Source organism: Acromyrmex echinatior, chromosome 3 (assembly GCF_024713525.1).
Source record: "Acromyrmex echinatior isolate Ae372 chromosome 3, ASM2471352v2, whole genome shotgun sequence".
In the NCBI taxonomy this organism is placed as follows: Eukaryota; Metazoa; Arthropoda; class Insecta; order Hymenoptera; family Formicidae; genus Acromyrmex; species Acromyrmex echinatior.
In genome coordinates, this window is record NC_141854.1 from 7190544 (window position 1) to 7214974 (window position 24431).

General features: G+C 31.8%; 1 protein-coding gene across 1 annotated transcript in view; it reads right to left on the minus strand.

The window, feature by feature from the left end:
* Window positions 1-24431, minus strand: part of Cow (Proteoglycan Cow) — a 143345-nt gene that overhangs the window by 30191 nt on the left and 88723 nt on the right. Inside the window, exons 4-5 of the mRNA XM_011065677.2 lie at window positions 19901-20029; window positions 2421-2566 (exon numbers count right to left, since the gene is read on the minus strand). Coding sequence (XP_011063979.2) covers window positions 2421-2566; window positions 19901-20029 — 275 coding nt within the window. The remainder of the gene's footprint in view (window positions 1-2420; window positions 2567-19900; window positions 20030-24431) is intronic.

The following is a 24431-nucleotide window of genomic DNA, read 5'->3' on the forward strand; positions in this document are numbered from 1 at the left end:
AGGTTGCCAGTAAATATAAGTACAAAGTATCGAATCTCTGCTTTGAGAAGCAGCCCTAAAGATGCACTTTTATTCCATGTTTAACAGTTCGCTCGACAATTTTATTGGTGGAAGTTGATCAGGTTCGCGTGAAGGTGCCCATATAGGACACTCGTCAGTGAAAATTACGTTGCTAAAATCTCGATCAATGTTCTCGTGCGCCCCCTCAAGCGAATCGCTTCATCACATGGTTTTTCAGTCAACAGAGGTTTCTTCACTATATTGCGCAATTTTACGTTATAAGTACGAAGATGGGTTCGGATAGTTTCGTATGATATATCTAAACCTTTTTGCTTCAATTTTGTTTGTCCTTGCGATGCAGTGTTAAGCTAGGATTCCGCAAGAACAGATACACTATTTTTTTATCGTTTTTTTTATCCACTTTGTCTATCAAGCCACGTTCTGGAAAATCATCGACATTTTTTGCTACATTATATCGCTGCACCCACTTCTGTACGAATGCTTTAGACTTTCTCATATATTTAGCAGCCGCTGATTGCGACATTTTCGGATTTTTCAAGTCGATCAAAGGAACACAGCCTCTTAGCGTGATGCATATCCGACACTTATGGCGCTTAACGTGTTTCTCTTATAAAAATTTAACAACAACTGAATCTTTCTTGACAGTGCATCAAGAAGGTTCTCTCTATCGACTTATGAAAAATTCAAGGCGATACCTTCTACCAGCTATGAGTAAAGCCGACCACACTCTTATTTGACAGACTGTAAGAGGTTTGACTCTTTAACTGTAACGAAGATTGGCACTATTTTATAATTTATTATAAAGTATTTTTTAATTGTTGAAATATTGAAAATGATCTAATAAAGATCGAACTGTGTATAATTATCAATATCTCTACCATAATTCTCTTGACTCAGAATAATGTCATAAATTTATTCATTTAATATTGTTTTGAAAGAGAATTCCGGTAAGCACATAAATAGAAATTGAAAACAAATTAAAATTTCATAATAATGAATAGTTTCCTTTTCCTTCTTTATATTATACTTTCTTCTATATTTCTCTCTCTCTCTCTCTCTCTCTCTCTCTCTCTCTCTCTCTCTCTCTCCCTGTTTTTCTCCACCCATTAATATTTTAAAAATTTCGTGATGAACAAATACACTTTAAGTACATTTTTATCACATTACATTTTCCATGAAATGCATTTCATATGAAAGAGTTTTTATCAACTTTTTTATGACTAACATCACACAAATATGGTTCGTAGAAAAGATCATTGAAAAACATTAAAATTCCCCGACCAAACGAATATAATCCTGTAAAACTTCCCCCCCCCCCTCTCTCTCTCTATCTCTCTCTCTCTGCGCAAGAATGTAAATTATATAAATTACAGAAACCAGTAATTAATTCGTATTAAAAATATTACTTCTTTCTTACCAACCATAAATATGTAAAATTTAGACAAAGATTTCATTAGAAATACAAAGATATATTTGTCTCGCTATATAAAATAATTAATAATATACAATATATTATAAAAAATTAGAAAAATTAAAAATAATGTACTAAAAGAAAGATATTAAAAAGTGTAAGGAAAAAAGAGAAATCGTATAAATGTTTATATCCTATAGAATAGCCTATGTCAATGATACGCAATTTTAAAATTATTTAAACTCATTAGAGTTCTCTTTTGTCTTTAAGGATCTATATCACTCGTATAATTTCTGCAAAAGGTATAAAATTGAAATTATATTTATATTTATATTTTCCACGTAAAAATAAATCAAAACTCGTATGTGTATGTGTGCATGCGTGTGTATGTGTATGTGTATGAAAGAGTTGTGTGTGAATAAGATTATTTTTATAATTTATTCACTATTTGCTATTATGTTTTTATTGTTATAATATTTCAACTTCAAAAATAATGACAAAATTTCATTATTTTTTTAAATTTAAGTATTCATTATACTGCAAAGATTTGTTATTTTATAAATACAATCTATTTATTTATTTACAGTAAATAAAAATGTATTAAAAATGTAATAAAAATAAATAAATGACATTCTTTACACAATTATTTCATATATATAGTTTTATCTATATTAATATTCATTTTTGTATAGAAAGTATAAATGTTAATATTAATTTTGTATAGAAAGCATAAGTAATAATATTTCCAATATTATACTTTTACGCCGACTATATACGAGTGATGCATCTTTGAATATGTTTCATTTGGCGCTCACAGTGCTCGCAAGCATTTTTATCTTTGCTTAATATTTAACAAATAATAATAAGAATAAAATGATTCCATGAGCGTTGCGAGAATTAAGTGGAGCACACCCTTTAAACAGTGTCTGAGATTGAATCAGTGTTTCGATTTAAACCCGATTTGCACGTAGACAAACGTATCTCTTACCTTTGCATGGACAAAAACCTTTACAGGCGATGTGGACGGAGGTATGATGAATGCAGTTGTGGTACTCGAGTCGGCATGGCGAGCTGTACGTGCGATTGTCGTTTCCGCAGAGGAATGTAGGCTTCACCACAGGACATTCCTGGCACCTGTAACACAGGAAAAACACCGACGGTGGCTTTAAACTAGACGCTTGGCTGTCGACACGCGTGTTTCTCGAGAGATCGGTTTGGCAAGTGAGAGACAAAGGACGGGACTCTGCTCGGGCTGCTCGAGCGCGAGAGAATATCGATATTCGATGCTCTTTCACCGTGCACCGTGCGCGCCGCTTGTGAATTTTGTTAAACGACGTGTCACTGGATATCGAGAACGGCGAAAACGAGATGACGTAGGCCCCCGTACTCGCGTATGTGATATGAAGCTCATAAAACTTTTCATAAAAATTTATGAATCCTCCGTGGGAGGTGAATCCGGCGTGCGCTGAGCTTTACAAGCTTCAGTCATTCTGGCTGAGCCACCTTGACGACACGTCGTTACAAATTGTCAACTATCTGTTTGCGAACAAAGGATCGTACAAATATTGAAGAGAAAGACAGAATTAGTTGTGCCACGATTAACGGATGATGAAAAGCCAAGAACATATAGTAGCGAATGATAGTTCAGTGAAGTAAAGATCAAAGGCATCGCTTCGCGCAGAAAAGTACTAATCGGCAGAACGACGCTCTTGGAAGTTGACGAGAGGCTGGAAAAGTCTCTGACTCCTTCAACACGAGACTGAATAATGAAAAGCCAAGGATGTGCTGGGAAGTCAATTACAGATATGGCCGGGTTTAATCTCCAGAATTGCTTGCCTGCTGCCGTCTAAGCGCACCATTGTATGTATTATTCTCGACGTGCTCTCGCTTCGATTGGCGTTTCACGGCCGCGTGCATTCGCCTCGTCTCTTTTGTTCCCCCGTTAATTCCGATACTGCAAGAGAATCTTCCGATTTCCTCGTAAAAATCTCGCCGTCGACGCGGCGAAAATCTACCGAATTTCTACCGAGAGAAAATGGGATGTTTTGAAGAATTCTAGAAATAAAGGGAGAATAATACTATAGAGAAAACATTTTGGCTGATTGTGCACTTTTAAAGATTGTATAATCCACGAATATTGTATTCGCGATTATGTGTTCAAATGTTGATCAAATCTTATGTTTATTCCTGCACTATAAAAATCAAATCTATCCACATCAGAATCTTCCTTGTCTCTGGTTCATCAAGATTTGTTTGTAAGACACATGCTGAATGTGGACAAAGAAAATTGCGTTAATTGTGAAGCTCTTGCGTAAAATTAGTGGAAGTTTTTCGCACAAGGCTACTCGCTTGTAAACCGAGATGCGTAATATGACGAAGCGGATAAACTGGGAAAACCGCAGGGACAACCAAGATACGAGACTATAACATAGACAGTGCCGTCCGCTTCACCTTGTGATAAAGGAGTTAAATCGGCTTAATTACCACGTTACTTGCTTTAAACTAATTACGCGTTTGCGCACGACCACAAATTCTCGAAGGAGAACGTACCTACTGACGCTATTGTGGTCGAATCCACCTTGTCTTGCGGGGAGGACGGGGAGCCCCGCGCAATCTTCGTCGAAGGGTGGAGCTTCCACATTATGAACCACGTTATAACGTGTCGATATTAATTGTTCCATAATTCAACAGCAATTTTCGACGTGCTGTCGTGGTCGCAACAATTGTCGAGCGGCCGAGTTTTGCGGAAACGGAAATTCGGCTCGTGTCGAATTAATTGTGAGGTTTATGCATGCTCGGAGCATGCATCGGTGCGTACAGTCATTGGCGATCTGTGCTTAAATTTCATATTTCACAAGCATATTGTGTGAGGGAATATGAGAGAGGCAGACGTGACATGTATTCAACAGGAAAAGAGCGAATAGATCTAAAAGATTAATGACGAAAGAAGAATATATAAAGAGAAAAAGAAATAAAAGTTCAACGAGTACTATAGATACACTTTTTCCTGAATAAAATACTATTTTTTCGTGTGCGATAATAATATTGAAAAATATGTGAATTCCCACGATTCAGTTCGCAATATTAGAGATGTAAATAAATTTCAGTGAAAGCATATATACGTAGTATTGTATATATACGTGAATACCACGAATCAAATGGCTATGGAAACTTTTGAAAGAGATATTCAGGACAGGATCGCGAACGTCTTTGCAACCAAAAATAGAAGTATTGAAATTTAGTTTACTTAGCTCAGTAAACGTCTAATCATGCCTGGTACTGCACTACTTGCACTGATTGATAAACCGCTATTTATTGATCGTTAAAAGGCAGGGCGTTCGCTTCTCCTGAGAAAAAGTTTTCAGTTAAGCTTCAATTGCGCTTGATTCAATGAGACGTCGATGGTCCTCTTCTCGTGGTAGGATATTCAGCGAGGGAACAAATCGTATAACTGGAAAAGCGGGAAGGCGTGGCAGGTGGTAATGCACATGCCAATCCACCTTTAATCCACCCTTCTATATTGGGAAACCCGGCCGCCTGAGCGAAGCCGCCTGTGAGAAGCTCGAAACTTTCGTCAGGTGGCACTTGAACTTTATCGTGTCTACTTTGGATGTTCAGGATAAACCATTACCTTCCTCTCAACGATACTTCCGCCAGTACCTAAATCCAACAATCGAAACAAGATCGCAGTGCTGCAGCAGACACAAAAAAGTTATTTTGAAAACGGGAACGGATGTCCCACAAACGAATTTGTAGACTATATAAAGCTTGACAAATTGGATGCCAGAGAATAGCATTACCTACTTTTGTATGACGAGTTGCAGCTATTACGATGTGTAATTAAAAATTCATTGAAAATTAATATCGCAAGGCAGTATTTAATTAATCGCCTGGGAAAGTTCCTCCCATATAATTCATCGTCGACGAAATGAAAACGTAGAGTGCACTTCACTCCGAGAAGTGCAGCAAGATATAATTAACCGACGCTGATTATACTGATATTAATTAAATTGGATTCTCGTTTGGGATTCAAATCAATTAAATGTACGGATTATTAATACGGGTTATTTACCAATGTTGAATTATCTTGAAGCATGAGAGTGACTGTTTGTTTTACAAATATAATTGTTTTACGAATACAATTAATAATTATGGTACTGTGATAAACTTAGAAATTACTTCTCTTCAATGAATAAAGAAATAATACATTTACCAAAATACATTGCTAAAAAAAGATATATTATTTCCTAAAAAGATATATTATTTTAGTGAAAGATATAAATATTTTAGTGAAAGATATTTTAGTCAAAAATAATTTAATACATTATAAATAATTTAATACATTATAAAGTAAAGCCCATTTTAGATAGATTTTATAATCTGTATCAGAATTAAGGATAGTAAACAATTTATAGAAAAATGCACCTATTATGAGATACCGAATTCATTTTAGGAAAATGCTAGAAATCTATGGGCAGAATTTAAAAAAATATAATAATAAGTCATTTTGAAGGGAATTTAGTTTTTTATTAAGATAATGTTATGTAAAATTTAATTCAAATTTTATTTTTTTTATAAATTAAGAAATGTAAAAAGTGAGTAAATCGCAAAGTCAAAACATTGTGCTCCTAATATGAGATGCCTCGAGAAATCGATAATAAAATGCAAAGTACATTAGTATTGCAATTAAAAAACTTTATTTAAAACTTTATTGTTTCTAAAATATAAATAAATACAGTGCGCGTGTAAAATGAGTATGCGATGCATTGTACCTAGCTGACTCGTCTTCAGGTAGTTGGAACCAAGCATCGCAGAAACAGGCACTCGATATTTATTCCAATTATCCTTTTTATTGTACAATAACATTTATACTTAACGATTTTCCCTATGACAAGCATAGGTTATTTCATATTAGAAATACTGGTATCTCATATTACGATTTTACGATCATCAAATCTAACTTCTGTAATTAAGCAATTCAATATATCACGTATTTTTCTATTAGTACGATTTTACTCTATCACCACATGAAGAATTTGTTGTCAAATATTCACTTATTAATAATTAATAATAAACAAGGTTTAAAAACTTATCTCAAAGAAACTTGAAGACATCCAAATTCTAAAATCTTTTTTTATGACTATGACATGATCTAATAATGAATTTTCCACTAAATAATTTTCAATTCAAAAACAATAAATTCATGGTGGAATCAATAGATAGCGTTTTTAATTTAATGGAAACGCTGCTATCTCATATTAGGCGCCTATCTCATAATAGGCGGCTTTCCTTTATAATAAAATTTGTATAACATAAAAAATATTTAAAAAATGTATGATTATATAAAATATGCATATTAATATATACATAAGCACATATCAAAATTAAAATGTAAAATTACAAATAGAATTTTATCCTGAAATTCCAAATGCAAATTATAAATCGTTTAAAATAAGTTTAATGTACTGAAATAAAATAAAAAAAAGTACACAAACGATATGTGTAACTTATAAAATATAATATGTATTATAACAGCAATAAACAATTATAAAAATAAAAATAGTCAATTATAAATTATAAACTTCTAAATATATGCTAGAAACTTGAAATAATTAATCTTAAAATTATTTTTAAGCAATTTTCCTTTGAATTGAAAAATTCAAGCGCATAATTTTACTTATTATCTTGAAATATCTTTTCGTGTATATTAAAGAGCAAAAACTTTTAACTCAAAATAAAATTTCCAAATGAATGAAATGTAAATATAATCGGCGAATTAAAATAAAACGATCCTTTCTCGATCTTCAGAAAGAATACATTAGCTTTTAGTAGAATAATACATATTACATTAATAAAAATATTATTTTATAATCAACGAATATTTCTAACAAATAAACGTTTTGAAAATTTTCAGTACAATTAAAGATAAGATAGAAAACTTTCACGCCATTTCTCATAGCCGGCGCTATCGGCAAGTTAAGAACTTAAATCCCAGAGGAACAAATAAAACTCCCCTATCTGTCTCGAATCTGAAATGTGTTCGTCGGCGATACATATAGCGTGAGTACACGTCGTCCACTGTTATCACACCATTGTCGCCATTCACGATTTCCCCCCCGCGCATTCTAACTGTCACAGTGATATTGCAGAGAAAACGGGACTGGGGCACGTGATGATGCGTAAGCAATACGGAGTGGGAAACAATCGCGGATCTTTCTTCGGTCTCGGTTCCGCTCGCGCATTTTCACCGCACACCGTTCCGTTCTGTTCCGTTCTGTTCCGTTCCCCGTCGCTGCGCTTATATACGCCCCCGAACTTTTGATTTACGTGGCCTCGATGGAATTCCATGAATGCGAAATGTAATCCCCTACACAACCCCTCCCGCTCTCATCCCTTTTCTCGGCCAGTTACCTCGGGCCATCCCACCATATCACCATCCCACGTCCAATGTGAAACTTTGCGTTTCAATCGTGCCCTCGAAGTAACAAACGACGGCAGCTGCCTACGGGAAATATATTTTCAGCGAAAGGATGGGCGATTTATTTAGAGAGGAAGCGACTGGACACGAACGGCAGCACGGGAGAATCAGAATCTATGAGAATCCCTCGGTCTCTCTGGCGGAAAATCCGTGGAGTTACTATAAAATGAAAGAAGAACTGTTTATTACCCTCCAGACGCTAACGACCTGCGAGCGTCAATAAGAACTTTGAAAAATATTCTTCGTAAGATACGCAATATCGTTCAGTGTAAAATCTTGAGGCCAGTCCTTCTAAGGTGTACTGAAATGATATTAAAATAAATTACACCCTTTGCAATCCTATATTGAGTTAAACTCTTAACGTAATGTTAGTAATCTTTTACATATAACTCTTTAATCATTTAAAATAAATGTATATATATATATACATATATTCACACACACACACACACACACACACACACACACACACACACACACACACACACACACACACACACACACACACACATATATATCTTTGATTTATATTAGAATCGCCAATTAAAACACAAACAAACTAATGAACTAACCTTTCATCTTTTTCTAGTTTTAAGAATAAGAAAAAGATGAAGTTGAACCGAGATTAAAATTAATCTACATTGATAGAAACAGGCATTATTTTCACTCATTTGCGAGAAATGATTTGATATGTAAAGATACCTACTCTCTGTAGAATATCTCGTAATTTTATCGTTGACTTGTTATGACAATAAGAATGTAAATTATTTGTTATAAAAAAATAAAATCGACTAGAAAATAATAAAATAAATAGAGATATTTTTATATAAATAACAATCAAACCGACCTCGGTGAAATGCATACTCCTTTTGTCAACCTGCGGATGACAGTCAGGAGTAAAAATACGTTTTTTTAAATAAATAATATATACTCTTATAATTCTCTATAAATAATCTTTTGCAAAATAAATAAAATAATTTATTTAATGCAGTATATCTGATATTATTGGTGTTTATTTACTCGAATTATTTTATTAAGTTTTAAAATTGTATCAGTTGTATCTAAAACATATATTTGTCGAGTGTTCCTTACTTAAGACATCATTAATAGACATTATTATTCTTTCAAGAATATTGCACCTTAGACTCGCATGTGTATTTATTATTTTTATGCAGTCATTTATTCATCATATAAAAAAAGATTTAAATTTATATTGCAACATGATAAAAAATCAACCTCAATATTTTTATAAAATTTCCTGCAAGGAAGAGTATTAGTTTAAATTTTATTTTTAATAAAATAACTTCAAAATTTTTTATAATAAATTGTTCTTCGAAGAAAAATGACAAAAGAAGCCTTTACAGTTTCCGATAGTCAGCATAAAACTTCTATATAACAATACCCATTACATAACAAAAATGTTGTGCAACACGCTTTCGCAGTCACGTGTTTCGTGATTCGAAGCCATTTACATTTTTAAATGTATCAGTCTCAATAAATTGTTTGATATTGACACTCGAATTGCCTTTCTATAACAATATATCTCTCCCGTACATATCAATTGTTACGCAACGCGCAATTAAAAAAGTGTGGCTAACATCAATATATTGCGATATATATCAAAATGTCCAAGTATCAAAAGCTGCCATATAAAATGTTTCATAAAATATATTTAAATTTAAAATTCAGATTTCTCATCAATTACAATACATTTTCATAAAGCGTAACGTATTCTTTCTATTCAAACTTTTAGTTATTAAATATCTCAAAAAAAATTTAATTTATTAAAATGATTGAAAAAAGTTTATTTTTAACAAATAGCAATAAAACGTCTAGTTGTATATTAGTATAGTTAAATAAAAAAGATTTTATATATATATTTATATTATTATATAAAATATCATAGCAGATCAAGACAATGATGGAAACGGAGATATTTCTATACATAATATATTTACATATTTATTTGGATAAATATATCGTTTATATTTTATATCGTATCTATCAAACGGTAATAATAATAATAATAATAATAATAATAATAATAATAATAATAATAATAATAATAATAATAAAAGTCAGCGAACAGAGATCATATCAACTTTTCCGCTAGGGAAATATCGACGTAAATTGGCAGAGTCTCAAACTGAGAGTTAAACTTCCATCTGACAACGAGTCTGTACATCGACTTTAAAACTCCCTTCGCAGGACTGGCTCTTTGACGAAGACAAAGCATCGGCTCGCGGCGCAACGTGGGAAAAGCTGACTCGCAAAAAGAATCCCGACGGGCGTTCGGGCTGTCTTTGTCAGTGCACAACGATTTTTCTTGACGATCGACAGGAGGAGTCGCTGCTATTAACGACCCTGTGAACATCGCACACCGGAGATTGAAGCTCGTAATGAACGAGCCGACGCGACATTGCGACGACGACGGTGACGATGCTTATAGAATCCATTGTGCATTTCCCGTTTTAATTGCAAGATCGTACTAGCACTGTTTGCTTATAATTAACGGTACGCTAAAACACTTTACGAATTAAAACTTTTACCATCGTCCTCTTTCTCGCTGTTTCTCGTCTCACGTCTGTTTCTCGCTCTCTTCTTTTTCACGGATTTCGATTCACTTAACGTACCTTTATTCTCCACTCTCTCGCGCTTCTCAGTCGCGTAATCACTTCTCGATACCATACGCGGATCCGAGAGCGCGCGTACAGCAGAATCTATTTTTCAATTATTGGATATTCCCATGGATCGAATCGAGAGAACGGAGAGAAAGAAAGCGGTGACAATGAAATTCTTGTCAGAATTAATCGATTCCCATCCAGAAAGCAATGTAAAATTCAATCGTTTCTCTCAAACGTGAATCTCATCGCGGTCCAATGACGGGTTCAACAATCCTTGTAAACATTTGTTTAGCTGTTCTATTCATCAAAATCGTATATTTCATATAAATTCTATTATATAAATTCTATCATCTAAATTCCTTTACTCACATTTCACGATATTTAAACGATTATACAACGTCATTTTTAATTCAGACGTAAAAAAAAAAGAATATCGGCAAAATATAAATTTATTAAAACGCCATTCAAAATTTTTATTAATTTATGGGATTTATTGATAATAGCAGCGGAATATGATTGTAAAATTAAGTGCATTAAATTTATATTAAGGAGTTATAGAAGTTGTAGGATCCTTTCGCACAGAAAGACATTTTCAGTAAAATATTCACTGATCATTCAACTAAAGATACCATACATAGAAAACCTTTCTATAAACGCAATCTTTAGAAATTTTATTAGAAAATGATGTATAAAAAGTTACAAAAAATAATTTTATCAAAAATTATAAATAATTTTTTTTAATGTTATTTTTTTATTCACAATTTGGCAAAAATTAAACCAAGATTTTTTTTAATTTCAAGGATATTTTTTTCATAAATAGTAAACTCCTCGATTACTTGGTATAAATGGTATTTCCACGATGAACTTTTAACATAAATTAAAAAACTTTTCTTGGAAATATCAACAAAGAACCAAATTTTTTTCAGAAAAAAACGTAACATTAATTCAATTAATTTATTAATTCTCAAACTCAAAAAAAATTTTTTTTTAGAACCTTCATAAATATGTACATATCTTTAAAGTGCGTTTGAAAAAAACTTATTGATATTTATTTTCGTTTATGAGATATCGTGGCAAAATCAACGTTTTTTAAATTATTTGTACAATACTCTAAAAAAATATAGATGCAAATTTAACATCATGTGGTGTTTATATAATTCTCACCATATTGTTATTGATACCAACATCAACATGTGGATTTAAAAGCCATATTGGGTAGTGTTAAATCCTACTAGATAATATCAACAACGATAAAAGTTATCATAAACGCTGCAAAATGTTCAATCCATACCTATATTTTTTTAGAGTATTTAAAAGTTATATTTTTAATAAAATTTCTTTTTTGCAACTTTTTATGCATTATTCCCTCACAAAATCTCTAACGAATTTATAAAAAGTTTTTTATATATTCTTTTAGTCCTCAATTAACGGTAAGTATTTTACTGGAAGTATTTTTTTTGTATGCAAAGGTCCTATAATCCCTTAAGCTGATGTGGACTTCGTTTTAATAAAGAAAGATTACAAGTTTTGGTTTACCACAAGTTATATGTATATGTACGAGAAATTTGGGTACTTTGCTTATCTTAGCAAATACGAAAACATTCTAGAATAGAAAAGTTCCCATCGAAAGATGACTTGGATTCACGCTTGAAGTTACAAATCGAAATCGCTCAGAAATCTTTGCCTTTTGGACAATCACACGACAATAGAAAGAAGAAAGAACAGGAAGATCCCACGAAGAACAGATGGAACGAATGTGGCATACGTACGAAGGAGAGAAAAAGGAGAAGAACACGAACTTAGTCAGACGGGAATCGTCAAAACATATCAACTGCGCGACCAACGTCCAAATTTTGAATTAAACATGAGAAAGCAGCGGTTGCACAGTAATAGAACGGAACACACGGTGGGACGCCCGAGGCAAATGGGACGCGCATTCCTACTTCATGTAAAATTCCGTCCTTGGTTACCGTGGTTGCAAACCAAACCCGATCCCATCGTCCGTAACGGCTATCGATAACGGCTTATGCAGACTCAAGAATCGACGTAAGTGTCGATGGCTTGTTCATCCTCCGGAGAAGCTTTCGGAAGAAACGGAAGAACTACCGCTCCAAATGTCGTGGCCCATCGTCAAAATAGTAAGATGATACTCGATTTAAATAGAAATTCATGATTGAATTAATTTGATTGATGCAAAAAAGGTGATCGGAGGATTAATGAATAATTATTCATTAAACAAAAGTCACTCATTCGAAGAACACCCCCTTACTCGTCTTACTAATTACGACAAAGGCAAACGAGCGACAGCAGCTGAGGTTCTCGTTGCAAACAGAGCAAATGGCCTCCGTATCTTTGAATGCGCTCTGCAAATTGCAGCCATCGAGTCGCACGCTTCTTACGGAAGGAAAGAAGACTACTATGGTGCAATCCGATTTCCAGCTAGATTGAAGCCGACAACGTTATATGAGTTGTACTGAAAGCCCTCAATCTTAATGACAGCTTCTTTAACCAATTCGTTGTCGACTTTTTCTTACCTGAAACACCGAGATACCAATAGTCTCTGTGTTAGAACTAATTGAAAACAGAAAGCTTTTTGTGAACGCTGAGAGATACAATTAAATCTATTGTTCGCCGCAAAATTTCATTGTTCTCTCTGAATGAAATTTAATTATTTTTTAAAAGGAATTTCATTCTGAGATTTAATAATTTGAAAGTTTCATAACAATATGAAAAAATGATTTTGCTAACATACATGGAGAAAATTTTGTTTTAAAATTTACTTACCCCAAAAATATGGTAATTGTGATACAATATAATATTTTAAAGATTTTTACCGTGCACTTCAGTAATTAATCAAACTTATTTAATCCTTTATTGTAGCTTTATTAATGAATGAGAAAGATTAATATTAAAATTCTTGGAAATACAATGTTGTCCTATGATTATCATATTTTCAGAATAAACTCTAAAAAAAATTCTTTCCATGTATCTAAAAATTTTATAGGGAAAAAAAATTTTTTTAGTGAAAATTATTGGTTCATATTATCATAATCATTCATATTAATTGGTAATATTATCATATCTTCAGTGAAATGAAATGATTTTTGAATGAGAAAAAGAATCATTTTTCGATTTTATTTTTAATTATAAATTCTTTAAATAAATTTTTGAATAAATTTTTGTAGGAAAAAGGACTTCGAGAGAAGTCTTTATAATTTCTATTTTATAATTTTCAGTTCACAGAAAAAATAATGTTGCTGAAGTATTTAAAAATTTAGCTGTATATTGGATCTATATCTAGCTTTTAGATATTTTAATAAAACCGTTCTTTTCGTAATTAAAAATGAAAATTATAAAATGTATATAAATAAAATTATATATAAAGACTTATATGGAAGACTCGAAAAAAATCGAATTTTTTCCATTTTTCAATAGACTTTTTCGGTTCTTTTCCCAAAGGTAGAAAAATTAATTGGAAAAATTCATATTGTTTGTAAAATTTCCCACATTTGCTTCTCTTTCCATTACGTCAAAATAATTGTATATTTAACTAAAGTTAAATAAAGTTAATATGTTATATCTCAGACAGCACAAAAGTTCAAAAGACATCAAAATAATAAATAAAAATATTCCTAAATCTTTTAGACATCGTTTGGGTGTTTTTACATCTTTCAGACTTTTTGTGCTGTCAGAGATATTAAGAAAAAATATTCAAAAAATTATAATGAATATATTATGGATAAATAAATAATAATATTATCAAAATATCTCATTGAAAAAGTGACTTTGACAAAACATTTCAAAATTTTATATAGGCTTATTATATTTATTGCTGTCACAGGAACCGTGATTTATTATTAGATCACGATTTTTCGTAACAACAGTAAATATACGTTATAAAATTAAAAATTGAAAAGCATGTTGTATGTAATCATGGTGTTCTCACCAGATTAAATCACCTTATTTTACAGTATAAATTAGAATAATATTAGAATAATAGAGATAATGTGTTAAGAGTAAGAAAAATAAAAAGCAAACAAAAATGAATAAAAAATAAAATTTATTTATTCAAATAATATAAAACGTATGCATGTGTCTTGATAATTATTAATAAGCAAAATTCTTAAGAAAAAAACTTAATAAATATATTAACTTAAATTAATTTTTAGATTGATAGTTAGGATTGCATTTGTTTAATAATAAATAATCCTCTCCTCAAATGAATATCCCAAATGAAAACATAAAAAATTGCTCAATATTAATTCCAACTAATATGAGGTGTCTTATTTCAATAATACTATAAAATGCAAGAGTTGCTCGTGAGCTTATATCTAATTTAAATAAAAAGCTTATACATTTTGTAACGAGTATTAAAACGAATCATATAAGGTCTTTAGAATGAAAAGAATTAGAAATTTTTTAAAAGCTTATCTTGACTCGCAGTTCTATTGTAAGAACTAATGACTCTTTAACACATACATTAATTTTTAATCTCCTTCCTCTTTTAAGCTACTCTCAGAGTTCCAATCAGAATAATCGCAATTACTATTATCACGGTTATCCGAAACTGACAACAATAAAGTGTTATCTTCATTTAAATATTACATCTAAGGATATAGATTTTATATCATTAATGTAATACAATTTCCATTTCGACTAGGCATTTCTTTGTGTTTGCGAAGAAAGTCATGCAAGAGTGATAAATTGCTACAAACAAATACTAATTTTTCCATTCTCTTAGAGTGGTCGAAACGATTTCTTTTCTTGGAATAAAGAAATCAATCTGATCTTTCGCATGTATTATACATATGAAGTTGAATGTAATTGTAGTAAACGAAGAGCAATTGGCGTAATAGAAACTCTGGATCATATTAATATGAGGGAGGACATTAAAAATTAGGTAACATAACAAAAATAGCAATTTTTTTTACAAAAAAAAGGATTTTTTCTGATTGGTTGCCAACAATGTAAAAAAAGGGTATTTTTTTAAATTGCTATAAAAAGATTTCTCTTAATCTTAATGAAAAATTTACTTCGAGAATTTAAATAACTATATAATTAAAAAATAATTCTACTCAGACATTATTATTTCATTTTTTCTAATGAAAATATAATAACAAATTATTAATGTCCATTAAAAATCAATTTTCCCAACAAATAATTTATTTCGCAATTTTCAAAAAAAAATACACTATTAAAAATAAGATAAAAATTAATTTCATAGAAGATACGATAATGAACCAATTGTTTTTATGAAAAATACAAAGTTGTTATCGCATTTCTCTAAAATATTTTTTTAAAGATTACCATATTTGATGAATGATCTCGTTATTACATCAACGCAAATAGATGTAAATAGTAACAAAATAAAAAGTATTAATTTTCCGTACTTGGATAGTAAAAAAAAAATTGCATATATTTTTATCTGTTTTTCAGAAAAATTCCCCGCTTGAAACACGGTCTTTTATTTGACCATTTCATTTTTTAAAAACCAAGTTTCAAATGAAATTGCATGATAATATAGAGTTAAAGTCAAATCGCAACTGTAGTAATATAATTGGGAAACCGTACAATGACACGGAAGAGTTCGTTAGAGAGTTACAGGTTAACGACTGCTTCTTGTCAATAGTGTTCCCACGCAATTTCTCACAAGATACTCGCAAAGTTGTTCGTAAAGTTATGGCGAGAACTTACAAGAGGCGTCCTCCTGCAATTCGCGAGAAATAAATTTTGATTTCGCAGCTTCTTCGAACGCGATAAACACGCGGTGACCTCGTGCGAACAGACTAAATAGACCGAAGACATACAAGAATTATCGGAAACATTTTAAGATGCAAGCTCGCGAGCGAATAACATTACTAAGACTGCGTTTCCACGATAGTATGCAAATATTATGCGAAGACATAATTTCGGGAAATTAATGTTAATACTATTTCGCAAACTGCTCGCCGCGATCTAAAATGCTAAGCGACGAACGTCTTTTCGACGTCGACGAAGTGACTTCAGATAATAGAAATTTTATAATATGAAAAAAGAAAATGCCGATATTTTTTTGCAAAGCTGTACCCCAGTCAAAATATTTCAATACGTCGCGAAGTACGATAACATTTTCGGATAATTGAAATCGGTATCTATTTTCCCGAATAAGTTTCGCTGAGATTTCCGCGCGCGAGTCATTTCGCGTAAAATGCATCCAAGAAAGTATTGCATATTAAGAAAGTATTGCGCTGAAAAGTTTCTTTATCGAAAAAAAAAAAAACGAACTATCTAACTTTATTGAGAGTATAAAACTTGAAAGCAAAAATCCTTTTCCTATAACATTTTTAATCGTCTTTAATATGTTTTTAAATATAATTATATAAAGTAACTGTACCGCTGCAAAACATACTGTATATTTCATGGATAGAAAATGCACTGCGTAATATTTTATGCATGCTCTCGCTGGGACTCTTTGATCCCAAAATTTAATACGTCGTTGTTCTATCTTATTTTATCCAATTGTATTATACTAGGTTACGCTTATCCTACATTACGGTAACACGAAAATAATACAGAAAGGAGGCTTCCGTAAAATAGAATGTAAATGTAATGTTGAAGAAAAACACTGTACTAGGCTAGACAAGAAATACTGAGCGAGTAAGATTGCTGAGAACAGTAATTTTGCGAAATTGCGTAACATTCTCATTCTTTGTATCGGACATAATCTTTTATTATGCGTGACGAATTTCCAGGGGGGCACGACCGAGCCAAAAAAAAAGGTAGACGGGACGTTCCTGCTAGTAGCTTCTGCAAATTTAAACAGGAAGAAACCTTCCATCAAGTTTCGACTCGTTGTGACTTATACATATATATATATATATATATATATAACTATTTCTTTCTCTGTCTCTTCCTCTTCTTCCCTTTTAGAGTTTTTATTCCTTAGAGAGAAGTATTAGACGTCTGCAGAGTTCTTACACGTGTCGTTAACTTCAATTTGACGTCTGACGTGTCAAAAGCGAAAATCAAATACACCATCTTCGACAGAGTTATTGCCAAAATAAAATTTTTCATAGGATTACACAAAATTATGTATTTGTCTGATAAAATTGAAGGCGGCAAATGTTATTCTTGTAATATGTTTAATACTACTATAATATTATCCATAATAGTATTTAATTAATATAATACTATTATAAAATTCTCAAATATTTTTCAAATTTTTGCTATTAATTGATCCGTTCCATTATAAACAGTTAAACGCTTTTGTGTCAAAAACATATTTCAGTATATTGGATACACATCGATGTAAGTCAAAATCATATATTCAGAATAAATTTCGTTTTGCAAAATAGATTCGAGTAGTTTAATATAAAGTTGCAAAAATTCAAGCAAAGATTCAAATGATTTCTTCGTCAGTTGATGCCGCCTGTGCAATCCAGAAAAATGAATATGTAAAAGTCATAAAAAAAAATTTTTTTTTCAAAGCCAGCAATACTTTATTTTCACAAGAGTGTAGTATTTTATATACCAACATACATACAACTCTACTGATGATTAATCCATTACGACGGACAATAGAAAAAATATCAGTTGTAAATTGTTCTAAAGCAACAACGATTCGACCGCAAAAAATCGCTAATATTACAATCATTACAATCATATTCTTAACATCCAACACAATTAGCTTTGTATAATATACAATATCCAATATAGGCTAATAAATCAGCTATTAATTCTCTCGTAACAATAGAGATGCAATTCGACGGGCACATATCTTAGGTACATATTTTGAAGAGATTTGCGCTTGCAAATTTATGGATTAGTAGTGAATTAAGCGTATATTAATAATCGCCATTTGAAAGTGTAAAGGCACGCGTCTTTGAAAATGTGATGACGGCGACAGTGTTTTCAATTTCGCGCTCGAGTGACTTTATTCTCGAGGGAAAAGTGTTCGATCTCGCCCACCTCCAAAGCGAACCTGCGAGGTCCATTTGACGCATCGTTTGACAAAGGGATAGAAAGAGTTCTCCCAGTTTCTATAGAAACGATGCTACCGTTGTAATTAATTATTTGCCTGGCTATCTGAACGCAGACCTCAGTAAATCCAAAGTCGATGAGCTTCTCTTTGGCCGGATAAGATTAACGCGAATTTCCTCCCATCCACGCGCGCGATTTTTAAGCCCTTGATCTCTAATCGAGACGAGCGCACAACGGAGATAACGTTTTCCTAAAACTTTGCAAAATAAACTGTCGAAACGGAAGAGAAGTTACGTACCCGTTTCTTTTGCCATTTCTTTCGATACGCGTTGAATCCGCACAAATCCAAATGGAAGATCGAATTTCGAGCGAGAATTGTTCGATACGATAATCCTACCTCCTATTACAATTCTATTGCGACGCACGATTCGGGAAAAATTCTCTCCCGTTTCACCGTCTATACTATATATATATCGCAAAAGGATTACATTGCAAAATGAAATTCTCAATTCCGCTTGGGGAATTTTCTTTTCACGGAGAAGCCACGTTTAAAAGTTCGTGGGGCTTTTGCACGAACTGATAATGCCCGTTTGACGTGGCTTGCGAAATATAAACATGCTGCGGCGCGTTTCCCGAGCGCGCAATGTTACCTCCGGAACTAATTTTTCCTGAAACTTTACTCGTCGTATTAAACAGAGGCGCGCGCGCAATGCGGCTTTTCCAAATGAAGTTTCGGAAACTATTCAAGAAACCGTTTACAATCCGCATAAGAATCATGTCTTATTCTTACCGCTCGACTTCACGCTAATATTAATAATTTTGCGTTTCTATGGCGTCTATTCAGAATACCATCCATAAGAACGTTGTTAAAGTTTTGATCATTCTTAAAGCAAAAGTTTAAAAATTGTATTATTCAGCAAGTTTATAGAAAAATCTATATATATATATATATATAAGGGTAAATATTACGCATTCTAAAAGATTTCAAGGAGTAATTTTTCACAAAGACGAAAACTTGATGTGTATTCGAAGTGCAAAATTTCGAATTATTTTCACGAAACTTTATATGTTTAAAGTTTGATCAAAATAACTTTTCGGAAAAAACAAATTTTCCTTTCAACTTTGATACCTTATATCTTTGAAACAAAGCCATTTTGCCACGATAAAATGGTAAGATTATAAAAAATCAGTAAATAAATTTGAAAAAAATAAATTTTTTTTAATATTGCAATTCCAAAATTTAAAAAATTCTTTTTAAAAAAGACTTTGTGTAAAATTTGTAATGACTTCAAGGCGAACAAATGTGTGTTCGTGTTTCAAGAAATTTTTGCATTTTACTCGAGTGTTTAAAAACAACGAATCTGTGCAACGTGGATTAAACGGATAATGAAGTCCGTTGTCACTTACTTTGACTCGTCCTGATCATCGTCGTCGTCCTCGGAATCAAAGAAGGCGTCGTCGTCATCCGAATCGACTGAAGTTTCAGTCCTCATTCGTCGTTGTTGAACTGCACGAGACTTTGGAATTACAATATCTCTGAAAATGCATTGTAATATAATTTATATTATTAATTTATATTATTGTAATTAGTACTGCATTAATTATTGGTTTAATGTTAGAAATGTAAAGAAATTAATTAGCTTCAAATGGGCAACTCCGCTTTATTGGTTACTGGAACTCATCTGTTTTGCAACACTTCATTATGCTATTTTGTATTAAGAAAAAAAAATAATGACTTTATTCTATGAAAGTTTTTAAGATATAGTTTTAACCTTATAAAAATATAATTGTTGAATATAAGAAAAACGTAAAAATTCCTTTTGTAAAACTATATCGTGAATAACTAATAACACAGTACTGCAAATCCAAATGTGTAATAGATGGCTTTAACATATATGTGTTATTTAGTTTTTAATTTAAAAATTGCACTATACTATACAAGTTTAAATGCATAATTTGTATTTATATGCAGTATAGTATATTATTTTTGCACTAATTACACACATACATTGAAATTATAATACTTTTTACACACTTAAAATGAGGACTGCATGATTTTGCGGTTTGGAAAATAACAAGAGATTTCTTTGTAAATTGAATTCAAATAAGAATGTTTTATTACGCCAAGTTTACGAGAAAAATAAAGTTAAAATTTCCTAAAAATGCGTTTTAAAGCGTTTTTAAAATTTTGTAATTAATAAAACCGATGTTCTATAGACTTTGAAAAAGGTTCAAATTAATGCTTGAACATTGTACTCTAATATAAAAATATTAAATCTTTTACCGACGGCATCATCAAATCTCTCGTACGCTTTGTTTTTAGAAGTGGATGTAGTCACACAGTGTCAAGTAGAACGATTGCTCCATACAATCCCAATACAAAACCATTGCAAATAAAACATGAAAGTGAAAATTTTAATAGTGGATTTTATGTGTGAGAATAGAAGATTACAATTCGCGTAAAAAAATCTTTTTTTAAATATAATCAGTTTTTTAAATGTGATTGATTAATGAGTTTTTTAAATGTGTAAATGTCTTTTATTGCCATATATCACTAAAATTTTTACTATCTGTGATCTATAGGACGATCGTTTTACTTGACACTGCGACTACATCCATCTTTAAGAATATATAGATCACATTTCAAAACATTAAAAATATAAAAATTTCATAGTTACATCTAAATATAGGTATATGTAAAATTTGAGCACAATTCTCTCATTAGTTTAAAAATTATTTAATTTTTTTTATTAGTTTTGATTCTTATATAAAATCGCATTCTGTTATACTTGCAAATTCTGTAATATTTGCAAATTTGATGAAAAAGTAATAATTAAATAAAATTTTACACATACTGATTAAACAATAAATGTTCGTGCAAAAGTTTGTTTGGATCCATATATTCATTTCATTATATTCGTTTAAAAGTTATTGATCTAAAATTGCAAAAAAAAGGTTATTTTGCTGTATATATAAAACCATTATGAGCTAAATTATTTATTTTGTTTTTTGCAATTGATTTCAGAGCATATTCACAGGTTAATCTCGTTAAAATTTTTTAATGATATTGACTGATTGTTTAACTGATACTCTTAGCTGATATTGTATAAGCAAAACATCCTTAAACCCACTCATTGCGACTACATTTACCCTAAAATCCATCCACTGCGACTACATCTCTTAAAAATAAAGCGTAGAGATTCGATAATGCCGGTCAGTAAAAGATATATATTCAATATTTTTATATTAAAATATAACACAGAAGTTTGCAATTAGCAATGTTACCGCAATATTGCTGGAACACTGTAATATTGTTGCAATATTTCTGAAATGATTTGTACTGTACGGGAATGTTCAAGCATTAATTTGAGTCTTTTTCGAAATTTTTCGCTTATCGGATTCATCAACAATCTATAAATATTCAAAAAAAATGTTTTAATTAGAAACGCATTTTGGAATGTTTCAACTACATTTTTCTTATAAACTTGATCCGATAGAGTATTTCTCCTTACAGATTTGGATTCGACGCAAAAAAACTATAAAAAACTACTTTTTTTCCAAACTGTAGAAAAAAATGTTACAGATCTGTGCAATGTTCTTATTTTATCTCTCGTCCCATATAAAGTTTTAATAATTAATAAACAATACAACAAGTTTTTTTGCGTAAGAAGTAAAACACAAGCTCGACGGGCCAACTTCAAATTCTAATTGTCCTATTTCGGGCTTTGGAAACTTTTGCAAGAGCAATTCAGACGCGCGCGATTTGCATAGAACCTACTTTATTCGATGAATTAATGCTCGTTATGAAGTTTCGTGTCCTACAACCCTGCCGAGGCACTGGAGATACCACGCCCTAGGAATTACAGACGCGAAGCGTGAATTAGCTTTACGCGGGGCAAAAATTAAACGGCCATTATTCGAACTACGTTACACCAAGCTAAACTCCTGGTATTTAAACGTGCGCCATTCTAAATCCCGAGTTTCACCGACGTTCGTTAGGTTGATATAGCATCTCGTTTTAGCACAATCAAATGAAATACATCCGGGAATTTAGTGCTTTTCTGTTCTTGATTCGTTGCTGAAGAGATTGCGTCAACTTGGTAGATACAGTTTCTTGTTTCATCGTCGTATTATTACTTTATCTGCCCGCGGCTGCGAAACGATGTAATTGCATTTACGATGGCGAGTCTGCTTTATCAAAAGCAATTTTTCGTGATTATTTAACGTGGAGATCACTATACATTTACACCTCAAAAAAAAATCATGGTAAAAAGTTATGATGCTTTCATTGGAAAGGAAAATTCAGCGACGTCGAATATAAAATAGTTTCCGAGATGAGATAACGTTTAATCGACATAACAATATTTATCTAAATGTAAGTATTTATTTTAGATGTTATTTAAGAAATTGTTAATTTAATGTTCATTCACATCATTTAGTTAAATTTTTTTAAATATATTTTTAAAAATATATTTCGTACATACAAAATTGGAAAGCTATTTCATTTTATTATCTAATTTTCACGTTTGCGTATGGATGTTCACTTTCCACGAGGTAAAGCTTACAATAAAACTTATTTCCGTTAAATTAACTAGTGCAATTTAAAAATCCTTATTAATTATTTTATTATAACATGCTTTTTCTCTAAATCAGTGGATGTATTCACTGATTACCCTGTGGTATACTTGCATAATCAATATAAAGTTCAACTAAAAAAAGAAACAAAGTTTGAACATTATATAACTAAAATACTGATATTTGCACGTTAATTTCAATCTTCCAATACCATATTCGTTGAATTTATGCACTAAAACAAGGTTAATTAAATCACGTAATAAAGGTTAGCTAAGTTAGGGATCTCACATTTCATTCACTGATTACCAGTGGCATACTTGGCACTGATATCAGTGATTATCCACTGATTCAGATTTAGAGAATTTTTTAACAATGTTCTTTGCCGATATATTAGCATATTATTAAAAAATTGTTTACTTATTTCATTGCATCCATATTACTCTCTAAATTCTTTGGAGTGGAATCTCACCCTAAAGAGTGAAAATTGAATCAATTTTAAAAAAGGTTTTTCATTTTCTGGTTAACTTATGATTAGGCTTAACCTAATTGTTTTATCCAATGCACTTCATCTATGATGATGTCATGGGTGAAGTTCTTTTATTAGATGAAACATCAGGTTAAACTTAACAAGTTAACCAGATGATGAAATATTAAATGTAAGAATGAAATTTCACTCTAAAAAAAAGAGTATAAATCGCTTCGAATTACATATAAATCGTTCAAAATTAAAATCTTCGGAATATATTGAGAATTTGACCGAACATGGAAGCAAGATCGATAGGCGTAAGTAAAATTCGATCCCTACGATCACCATAGCGTGTGCAAAATTAATCTCGAACAGGGGTATCGATTTATCAAGGCAAACCCATCGGGCTGCTTAGCCGTTAATGACGCATTAAGGTCATTTAATGTCGTACGGGGTGCTTCAAGATGAATATCGTCGATCAAGGTATCCGTATGCGGGATATGTATGCGCGCATACATCGTCCATGTAAATGTCCAATTACAGTTAATTGGCAATAAGCACCGCACAGGGAATCAATGATCACCGGGACGGCTTCAGTCGATCGGCGGTTTAATGCCGTTTTGCGGCGATACGATATCGTCATTAATATCGGTGCTGCTTAGTGCCGACGTCAGAGGAGTACAAATATCGAGAATTTCGATTATTCCCGCGAAAATTGACGTGCTATGAAATTGGCAGTGAATGGAGAAAGTTAGAGAGGGTGTTTCGGAAGATCGCTATTTAGCCGCGAATAACACCTCGAACGACGATATGCGCGTTATCGTTGTTTGCGGCAAGTTAATTTGGCCCAGAGCACTACGCAAGCTCTTTCTTCCGAGAGATTGGCTATTGTTGCTG